General features: G+C 32.6%; 1 protein-coding gene across 1 annotated transcript in view; it reads left to right on the forward strand.

Moving 5' to 3' along the window:
- LOC108915394 (probable cysteine desulfurase, mitochondrial) overlaps positions 1–4285 on the forward strand; it is a 19216-nt gene extending 14931 nt beyond the window's left edge. The window contains exon 6 of the mRNA XM_018721413.2: positions 3803–4285. Within this exon, the coding sequence (XP_018576929.1) occupies positions 3803–4089 (287 nt within the window). The 3' untranslated portion in view covers positions 4090–4285. The remainder of the gene's footprint in view (positions 1–3802) is intronic.
- The last annotated feature ends 7668 nt before the right edge of the window (positions 4286–11953 follow it).

Raw genomic sequence — 11953 nt, forward strand, 5'->3', positions numbered from 1 at the left:
CCTCTATGAGCAATGCTGAAATTACAACACGCATCTTATTCGTCGCCTAAAAAAATATAGTTTCACAAATTTTCAAGTTCCTAACCTACATATTTTCAGAATAATCGCAAAAAAAATGATTTAAAATTTTAACTTTCAACACCCTGTATTTCCGAAACTATCAACTTTCGGATAAGGCATGTCTGCGCCAATGGTCACCATTTCACGTGTAGTATCTTCAGCTTTCGATTTTCCCATTGTTAATGAATCACCCTGTATATTAGGTAATACGATTACAATATCAATTACATAAGGGCATGGATCTATTATACACCAAAAATTATAGTAGAGAATGATTGTTATAAATTATATTGGGATCTGGCCCCAGGCACAAGAACAGTATGAATTGTCTACCATGATCGAGTGAATAATTCCATACAGTGCTTGTGCCTGATGTCTGAATTAATTCAGGATTTCTACTGAACAAGGCTCTAATTTCAGAAACAACATATGGTATGAAATTGGAATTTTGTAATTATTATAAGGTTATAAAGTGCAATGAAAAGAACCTACTAACATTCCGTTCTATTCATCAGTGAGGTGCAGATATCCTCATCTTTGAAAATATTTTCTGTAAATTAAGTTTTTCAAAAAACTAAAATGTGTCCCAGAAAATTAAGAAAATAAAATAAAGTGAAATTTAAATGTGTACATATATTTTAACTGTGGACATAATTCACAATGGAAATGAGCCTATGAATATGAATCTGAAATTCTTTTTTTCAATTAAATAGTCCAGTTATATTAGTTTTTGCATTTTAATTCTTGAATACGCCACCCAAAATTAATTTATCAGTTGTATCATCAGTGTTCCCAGTTAATAAAACATATTGCTTTTGTACGACTTGCCATATTTTTTTTATGTCAATGTAGACATTAAAAAAAACATTTTATTAAAAAAATAACGTTTTTAACATACTTTATTAAATACAGGGTGTCCCGTAAAGTATGTTACAAACTTTAGGTAGTGATAGTACATAAAAAAAATATGACTAAAGACTCTAATAAACATAACCTCTTAAACGCACCATTTTGAAGTTACACACCTTCAAAGGTGCAACTATAAAAGTAGTTTTTATGACGTAACTCTTTCCTGGAAAAAGAAAACTTAATGAAATTTTCAGGGGCTAATCAGCTTTAGGAAATCAATAAATAATGCGGATATGAATAAAATCGAGAAAGCAGAAGGGTGTTTTTTATNCCCAAAATTAATTTATCAGTTGTATCATCAGTGTTCCCAGTTAATAAAACATATTGCTTTTGTACGACTTGCCATATTTTTTTTATGTCAATGTAGACATTAAAAAAAACATTTTATTAAAAAAATAACGTTTTTAATATACTTTATTAAATATAAACTAATTAGTATGTAGTATTAGTATGTAGAGATGTTACTTTGTAATTTGTTTGTATTTTATGTTTTTAAATAATTATTTTTGCTTCTTTAAAAAACGTACACAAAAAATAAATAAAAATGCTAACCTGATTGATGTGAAATATATTTTTTAATTATTTCAAGACTATTACAATTTTCTTAAGCAGTGTATGTATTTAATGTGTGAATTTCAGTGCCAGTGGCCTCTAACATTGACCTAGTTTTGCTGAACTATACTAACTGTTACTATGTAAAGGAAATAGGAAAACTTCAGGAAAATTAAAACAGATATTATAAAAAAGTTATAAACTACTAAACAAAATATGTTATGTTTCTATTCTTTTTTATTATTCAAATTAAATAAAAAGCAACATAATTAAGCTGTGAATGCACAAACATGATGAAAATAGGACCAATAATTCAATCAGTTTAAATTGCCTTTGAAAAGCTGCTACTGTCAGTTGATTTCACACCTGGCATGATATGACGGGATGATAAATAGGTAAAAAATAAACTTCTACATTACGTGGATGAAGCGGGACTGACCGAGTACGGTTCATTTTGCTACATTTTTAGTTTAGTTCAATTTATCGTAGTGTAAATGTATAAACTTATGAAGTTATTTATTTCAGTGTTTAGTGACGCTGTAATATTGTTGAGATTGTAAGAAAACCGCAAATATCTGAGAAAATTGAACTTGCAACCCCCACAAGCGTATATCAGTGAAAAGATAATTTGATTTTCTATAATATGTTGCAAAAAAATACAGGGTGTTCCACTTTAATTTAAAAAGTTTTGTTGATTTTAAGTTTTCAAAATGTAACGCAATAAATGGTTCACTTAGTATAATTTTCATCAGGTGCTTGCATCAGTCAAAATTTTTATAAAATGTCTATTATCTCGAAAATGGCCAGGTTTAGGTACAGGGAAGTTTTAACTTTTTTGACATATTTTTAATTTATTTTATCGATGATGCAATGACATATTTAAAATATCGAACTTGGCTGCTATTTCCTGAAGTGCTACGTTGATGACATTATTTTCGTTGAACAGATCATATCTGATAACCCCGTAAACAATATTTCAGGTTCAATATTTTGGTTTCTCCGAAATGTTTAATAATTCACTTTCCGTGAGGAACCCTATACAAGGTGATTGATTAATAATTGTACATATGCTAACTGGCTAATCCGAGGATGAAAATGTGAAGAATTGGCACATAACGCTTAGATAAGATATGGCTCCTTACGAAGTTACAGGGTGTTTTATTTAAAAAATTTTAAATGATTTTTGACCATTATTTTAACCGTTTGATATTTCCCTATCATACTTGGAATTTTTATTTTGGTACAATTTTTCAATTCTTCAATACTTTTTATGCAATTAACATACTATTCCTTCATAGCCGTAAAGTAATTATTTCTTGAGATTTTTAAAGTTAAACATAGGACTGCACAATCATTTTTATTTTAATATGTAATTTATTTGTCATATTATTATTCAAGTCGGTGTCATTTGTCATGGGATTGCATTAGTTCAATTAGGTTTTGCAGTCGATTACAGTTTTATTAATAGGCAAAAATCATTTAAAATTTTTTAAATTAAACACCCTATCGTGTTAATTCTTCATATTTTCAGACCAGGATTATCCAGTTAGTGTATGTACAATTATTAATGAACTACACTGTATATGCTAGCAAAACACTTGATAGTAAATCATTCCATAAAATGTTTGCATACTTAGATATTTCTTTAATCCATGGACAGCTCCTTAACGTTATTTTAATGGGCACAAAAAATAAGATAAAACTATGAGTTTTAAAGAGAAAAAATATACAAAAGTTGCTAATTTTGAATTCTGACCCTATATAAAATGTGGATTTTTCTAACCTTAAAGTGCATAGTTCAAAATTTTGTTTTGATTTTCAATTTTAAATAAATAACATTAATAAATGTAAAAAAAATGAGAACAATAGACCATTAATTTTAACTTCTGTAACATTGAAAAAAAAGGCAATATAAAGTCGCTAGGTGTGAGCCCAAGGCTGCAAGTCCTCTAGAGGCCTCTAAAAAAAACCGTACACACTTCAAAATCTAAACACTTTTTCCTGGCTATGTCCATGCCGCATTTAATATATTTCTAAAATATACTAGATTTTATGAAAAAAAAGTACCGGTATACTATTAATTAATAAACAATACTGAATCTAGTATAATAATTATACTAGAAATACATTTGAATTTGATATTATCCATTTCTGATATTCATTTTAAAGTGCACAATACGTATTAACACATTTTCTTCCATTTTTCTCTGGTGGGAGTTAAATATCAACCCAATAATTAAGAATATTTTATTTGCCTGTATTATTTTTTTAATTATTCTAGGTGAATCTTTGCTAATGGCATTAAAAGATGTAGCTCTCTCCAGTGGATCAGCTTGTACATCAGCATCTCTAGAGCCCTCCTATGTTTTAAGAGCTATAGGAACAGATGAAGATCTGGCGCATAGTTCTATAAGATTTGGTATTGGACGATTCACAACAGTTGAAGAAGTTGATTATACAGCAAAAAAATGTATTCAACATGTTACTAGATTAAGGGAAATGAGTCCTCTTTGGGAAATGGTACAAGAAGGAATAGATTTAAAGACGATTCAGTGGTCTCAACATTAACTTGAATCCGATAAATATTTAATTTCATTAAATTGTGATTATGAAAAAAAGTAAATGAATTTGGGTATTTGCTTTAATAATTTTTGTTTTAAAAAACCTAATTATGTATTGTTTCTGTTTTCCTTCATTTATAAAAAGTATGGCAGTTGTATACATTTATACATTATAATTGTAAATAGTGTAGAATAAACTTATTTTGAGATACATAATTTGTATTTGATTCCCTTAATATGTACGAGGCATAAAGTAAGAGTACTGATGATCTGTGGTTTACTTTTGACAAAGTTGGCAACAATGCATTCAAGGCCAAGGTATTTGGAGTAGAATCTGCGCTCATTGTCTCAGTCAGTTGAGAACTGTTATTGTAATGGCGTATTGAAAAAATTAGTGTCGCTATTCCGAATCCCGCCAGCTGTGAGATGAAGAGCATAATCCGGTTTCTTTTTGTAAAAGGAAAGGCGCTGTCTCATATATGTAAAATTATACTAGTTGGTTTGGCATGTGGAAGATCAAATTGGCCGATTTACCCATTCATGTATATATAATTACTATTGTTTTAGAGAACATTAAAAGATCGCTTGTAATAGTAATATCTCACTTAATAAAAATATGTATATAACTGGGATCAGTTTTTTGAGGTAATAGTACATGTTTCCCTGAATACGAATCAGAAATTCTTTTGTTTTTTAGTTAGTTGAATTATGGTTAGTGTTTTAAACTGCACTTTAGTGTTTATACTGCCACTGGTGGTTCACGCGGAATTAGCGTGGTAAGTTGTATTAATGCACTGTCAGCCAGTTGTTACCTTTTTACATCAACTGTTAGAGAGTGACACTGGAGAATAATTTAGTAAAACAGATTGCTTTTATATGGCTTAGTGACATGCTATTTTAAAGTCACCATATTTTTCTGATATCAATGTGGACGAAGTGTGAACATTAAAACAATATTGTACCTACCTATTTAAAAATAAAACATTGTTTTGTGGGAGGGCTCTGGGACGCTCGCCTTCATTTTCATAGTAAAACGATATAAAATTTGGTTTACAATGTTATCTACATTAGCCCTATGAAACACAAAAGGAAATGTTAAATTTGTAATGTACAGTCAATTTAACGCGATTTGCAAAATTAATTTGAAAAACATTGAATACGTCTCCTCGCAGCTCACCTTTAAATCTGGAAAGGAAATCGGAAATTTTTTATTAAATGTAATTTGTTTTCTTACGTGTGGTGTGAAATTTTGTTACATACATACTGTTTCTTGTTTTTTTTCTTTTTAAAGATTGTAAGAGTTTAAATTAGATTGTAAAGACAATGCTACCTATTGAAAAATCAATGGTGCGAGAAATACCAAACATTAATTGAATAGTTTATTTCGGATAAAAGCAGAAGAATGGACGGACGTTCACTATAAAAAATAATGTTGAACATATTTTTCCTATATTTCAATAGTACAAGAAAACCGCCCAATTATATTTGTTTGTTTTTTCAATACTTTGTACCTAAATTTTTCCACCATCCCTTGTATAGAAGTCAAGATCCGCCACTGAGCAAAATTAGTTATATAAAATATACAAGCATCGTCCCAACAGGCAAGAGAATTGGTTCAGAACCGGACGGAGATTTCGCAGAACGAAATCGGTTACCGGTCCTGAGCAGGAACTAAAAGGAACTTTTCTTGAAGCATGCGCATTGAAACACAAAATCATAGTTATTATATTTATAATATATAATATATAATTAGCACAAGTGATTTAGATGATGATTTTCTGGCTTCCGAGTCGAACGAAGAAAAGGATTTCAATATTCTTAGGCATTCAATTAACTTGACAGATGACTGACCTGTGATAGTTTGTAAACTGTTCCAACACGATTTCCAGGATTGGTTCATAATCAGTACTTATCGAGCGCATGACAATAATTCATTACTGATTCTGAACCATTTCTGAATTCCTTGTTGGAATGAACCTACAGTTGTAGTTAAAATATTTCATTATATAGAGAAATTATGAAACCTGTACAAATTCCATATGATTTATTAGTAATTAATCTTCAAACTATATAAATAAATCGCAATAAACTTTGAACTTCAAGACTGCGAAATTGATTCGACTCATTCAGGATAGTTCGGTTGGTACTGCGTGGTGTAAAAGTGAACAGCCCCAAATGACACACATCTCTCGTAAGCTTTAGGGTATCAAAAATGTAAATTCCAGAATAATGGTTTAGTTCATAAAACCTAAGTACGTGGGCTGAAATAACAGATCTGTAATTGGTATTTATATTAGGCCATTACAATAAAATAGATATTCTTAGAAATAGTGCTTATTTATGTTACCTCTCAGACACGGGTGGATAACATTTAACTTGATATACCTTCTATTCAGTAAAGACCATGATCTATGCTTACATTAATGATGGGCAAGAATCTAGTACTTGGTTCTCGGATACTTAAAGTTCTGAGCGGATTTCAAATTTCGCTCTACTTTTCCTAGAAACCGTCTCTAGCCTATCTACGCAATGGCAACCCCCTGTGAAAGTAGGAAAGTAGTTGCCGATGTTCTAGGGAACTCTTCATATGAAGCAGAACACACTGAGCAGAAAACAAAATATTTAACCGAGTTTCGAAAATTTCCGTCAGAGCCCTCTACGGGGCTCCCAACCATCCCCAATTGATAAAACCGGGGCAAATGATACCGACAGAATCGGCAGTCAAATTTTTCCAACTCAGTTATAACTCGTATACCTATATACAGGGTGTTTCAGTTCGGGTGACTCAAACTTTATCCACAAATAGAACTCAATAAGTAATTCAGAATTGCCTTATAAAGCAAGGGTCTAAGTCTTACCGTTTTCACTGTACAGGGCTGTTTTGGTCGGTTTTTAAAATCATATTATTTATGAAATTTCGGGTATGGTTATAACAAATCGATTCAAATTCGGTGTGGTGTTAACATTTATGTGTAAATTTACTGTAAAATTTACAAATTTATTTAGGTCAGTGGCATAGGAATGGGTAGTAAAGTGGGATTTTTTACCTCTACTTCTACACCAATGGCTTAATAATCATTTGGGATTCATTTTTAGATTTGATGGGTTTTACCGCAAATTTCAGTTGAATGGGAGACTGCTCTTCTAACAAGAAATTTAGTGTCTTAAAGATAGGAAATAAATTTTAAATTAATATTATATAATGTCACGTATTAACTTAGAATTCAAAATAATATTAAATAATTTCACTATATCGGCGAAACGACTGGTAAATTCTAAATATAATCCCTTGTGTATTATTTATTGTATTCGTAATGTGGTGAATTCTCTCTCTGAGCTCATTTTTTTGTTGTGCTGCAGTGCGGTGAACAGCATATATTCAATGGCATTTACTCTAAAATTTCATTTGCGCCCTTCTGAAGCAATTATAAATATCCCTGCTCATTCAACATTCATTCAACAATTTACCAGTCGTTTCACCGATATAGAGACATATCATTTGTGACACACTTTTCCTCGGTTCTCTCTCTATGGGTCGGTCGGTGTTAATATTTTATTACTTTTAACTATGGTGTGTGCACCCCCTGTAACTTAATTTTTGGAAAGGTCTTTTATTCCTCGGACTGGACTCTAAACGGCAAAATTAGTTAATAATTTATATATTCAGTTAGTCTCGGGCGCCAGTTTCCCTATATTTTACGTGGGGGAAACTCCACGTAACCCTTACTCTCCGTTTAGAGTAAAGTGCACAGGTAGCTACAGTGAAGAAAATAAATTCCAGGGGCCAATTGTATTTCTTTTGGAAAAAACGGCAGAGAGTAGTTTTCTCAGTGTAGTTTTATTTTAAGTATAAAATTAAATGGGAGTCCTACAAAACGGTATCAGCGTTTTTGCTGGTTCGGAATGTTATCAGTTTACCTCGGTGTTGAAAGAAATACACCTATCAATTTTTACTGGATTTATTCACGAGGAAAATGTTAATACTTTGTACAAATCGTGTCAATCTTAATTTCTACCCACTACGAAATGACTGGAAATATTTACAAGCTAATTAAACAATAACTATATAGAATAACGGTTGTAAATTTCGGTTTTTTACAATTTTACTTATCACCTTTGAAAAGAAATATATGTTTATGAACAAAATCAAAAATGAAACATTTGTTACTCTACATAGTAGACGGTTTTAAGTAAAAAAAAGGTGATTTTAAACGGTCTGATAAAGAACTAAATATTTGTAGGTGTTTTTGTCGGTCCCCGCTGATTCTGAAAATAAACCAAAATTATACAGAATTATTTCGGAATAACTTACACTCAGGTCGGCGGTTAAATATCCGTAATGTTACGCTCAGGTCGGTGGTTAGATAATGGTAATACGGTCTAGCAAGCAAATGCAAAATTAGTAAGCGGTAAGCGGTAGCAATAACCAGTGAAGAAAGCCCAGGCGGTGCAAGGCGCAAAAATCGGGTGGCGATAGGATGGTAAAACGGGATCCGAAGTATCTCGCCTTACAATTCGTACTGTCCTCTAAGTTTTATACGTCCTGGTGGCCGATGTTGTCGGACTCTCAGTATACAACGCTTCCCGGTCTGATGGGTATACACGCCGATCAGGGAGAAACGTACGTATACTTTATGGAACGACCCGGAGATTGGGTATAGACGCCGAACTTCTAGGTATAAGTTCACATATCCCCTATTACTAAGCGTACATCCTGGTGCGGGTCACTGGGCAACGCTGTAGTAAACACGAAGGCTCCGCAAAGGTTGGGTATACACGCCGAACCCTACGGTTGCTCTGTCATGTGGATTGAGATGGACGGTGGAATTTATGTGCAGGTTACCAAGAATATTCTTCTCGGGCCCACAGTAACTCCACACTTAAAGCGTACAAATCTTTTCGGACTTGTACTCGGTCGGAACGGATAATAATAAAGGAAAATAATTCTTACTGGGTTCACTGGTTATTCCTGGTTGGCTTCGGTGGAAACTACTTGCTGGTGGTGGTCTTCTAGTCGGTAGTGAGTTCTGGCAGGTGGTCTTCTGGTTGGTAGTGAGTTCTGGCTAGGAACTGCCGGTTTCGGGGAATGTCGAGGGTTTTTGTTGTCCAAATCCCCACCGGATTAACACAAGTCATGGTGGGACCTTCACGTGACTAACGACTTGTCAGAGTGGGGTATCGGCTGGTCGGACCCGCGAGCAGATATTTGATATAACGAGCGTTCAAATAAAAACGTGGTCGAAGTTGGCTCTGACACATTGGACGTAGGGAGTAGCTTATAGCGACCAACTTAACCTCATTTCTCAACGAGCTGTATAGCAGCTGTCAGTTTCAATAACGTTAATGACTATATAACTTTATTTTAAAGAATAATCGTGATAACAATAACAAACAATTAAAGGAGCTGCGGAAAGTGTCCCCCTCCTTGTTATAACAATAAATTAAAGCAGCTGCTGAAAGTGTCCCCCTCCTTGTTCCAAGCACTTTTCACACCTGTTCCTCAAAGAATTAAAGACATTTTCTAAGATGCTCGGGGTATTGTTAATTTCACGAATCTTGTCTATAAGTCGAGCCTGCAGATGGTTTAAATCAGGAATAGGCAGTTCAAAAATAGTGTTTTTAAGGTAAGGCCACAAAAAGAAATCACACGGCGTAATATCACATGACCTCGGTGGAAATTCATGTTCAGCATTGAGACTTATTAGTCGATTTTGGAAAACTTCCCTCAACATATTCATCGTCTCGCCTGCCGTATGTGCCCTTGCGCCATCTTGTTGAAAGTAAAAGTTTGTAATTTCGTTTTCTTCCAGCTGGTTAACAAAAGGAGCGATAATTTCTTCTCTATACCTTTGCGCAGTAAGAGTACCATTAAAAAAAATAGGTCCATAAATCCTCCTTCGATTGAGAGCACACCAAACTCCAATTTTTTGAGCGTGTAGAGGGCCCTCGACAAAAAAGTTATCTGGTTTTTCAGAAGACCACATTCTCATATTCTGTGAGTTTACGTAACCACTTAAATGAAACCAGGCTTCATCAGAAAAAAAGGTGATATTATGAAGTTCACCGTAGTTGTTTAAAAACCATTCACAAAATACAGCCCGTCGCGGAAAATCAACTTCATGAAGTTCTTGCTGACAAGTTAAACGATAGGAGAACAAACGCAAATCTTTTTTTAACACTGTGTGGCAGGTACCGACTGATACTCCCACCATTTGTGATAAAACACGTACAGAAGTTCTTGGCGCATTTTCCATTATTTGTTGGACATTTTCTTTTAATTCTTCAGTCCGCTTTTTAGGTCGGCCGCTTCCTTCTTTTCTTGTTACACTGCCCGTTTCACGAAAAACATTAACACAACGCTGAACTGCACTTTGAAAAATTTTGTACTCAACAACGCCGGGAAATTGATTTTGAAATTCTATGAAACATTCCTCAATAGAATACTTCCATATTCCATCAATCTTGCGTCCATTTCTAAAGTAGGACTCTATGATAAACACTTTTTGTTCTTGAGAAAACACCATTTTAAACGCTTTTTAAAACGAAAATATTCAAATTGATAGCGGCGATATAGCGCTTTGACAGATGACGTTTAAGTTCATTTGCTATACGCTACGCCCTACGTCCAAATTTTCAAAACCAACTTGACCACGTTTTTATTTGAACGCTCGTTATCAATATCAATAATTATCGCCGCCGGGGTAAAATAATCCGAAATAAAAAGAAATATTTCCAAATTCTGGACATAATAAAATGAAAATAAAACAGGTTCATTACACATTTAATATTGTTTTGAATTCTAAGTTAATACGTGACATAAACATATTAATTTAAAATTTATTTCCTATCCTTAAGAATCAAAATTTCTTATCAGAAGAACTGTCTCTGATTCAACTAGAATTTAGGTAAAGCAATACACTATACCGATTTACAAGTATATCTTTTTTATGTAAAATTGTTCACGGAATCCAAAAATGCATATCAAATAATTATTAGGTCATTAGCATAGAAGTTAGGGTAAAAGAAATCCTGCTTTACTATCCTTTCCCACACCACTGACCTACAAAAATTTGTAAATTTTACAGTAAATTATGCACATGTGTAAATGTTTACACCACACCAAATTTGAATCAATTTGTTATAAGCATACCAAAGATTTCACAAATAATATGATTTTAATTGACCAACCATACAGCCCTGTATAGTGAAAACAATGATAGTTACACCCCTGCTTTATAAGGCAATTCTGAATTATTTATTGAGTTCTATTTATGGTTAAAGTTTTATTCACCTGAACTGAAACACCCTGTGTTTGGAAAAGTTTGTACAAAATTTAAAGAGGTGATAGTATAGTAGAGCCAAAAATAGTAAAAAAAGTTCCTATAAACATTGGTTATGCCGTTACTGAGATATGGCTGTCCAAAGGGGTCTTATCATTTGGACAATTTTTAAAATAATTTTCTAATTAAGATAATGGAATGAAAATTGCAGGTAATAATCATACCATAAAATCGGTTATAAATAAGGATAGTTTTCTAACTAACCTTAACAGAAATTTTTTGAATTTTTTTTATTCCTTTGAATTGTCTAATATTTATTTTTTAGTGAATTAGATTTTTTTGAAGAAAAAATATCAATTTTTTTTTCGAATTCTGCATAGTTTAGTCAGAAATAATTATTTTTTAAATAATAATAATAATAATAATAACTTTATTTCGTGTATGCCATACAGGGTACGAAACGTCACAGGTAGATAAAATTTGATTTACAGAAAATTACATAAAAAGTAGATTTCAAACAAACAAGTTAAAATGTTAAAAATACAATTTTACATACATAGAATGGATCGAGACTTATAATACATTATATAT

The sequence above is a fragment of the Anoplophora glabripennis genome, unplaced genomic scaffold, assembly GCF_000390285.2.
Source record: "Anoplophora glabripennis isolate ALB-LARVAE unplaced genomic scaffold, Agla_2.0 scaffold1576, whole genome shotgun sequence".
In the NCBI taxonomy this organism is placed as follows: domain Eukaryota; kingdom Metazoa; phylum Arthropoda; class Insecta; order Coleoptera; family Cerambycidae; genus Anoplophora; species Anoplophora glabripennis.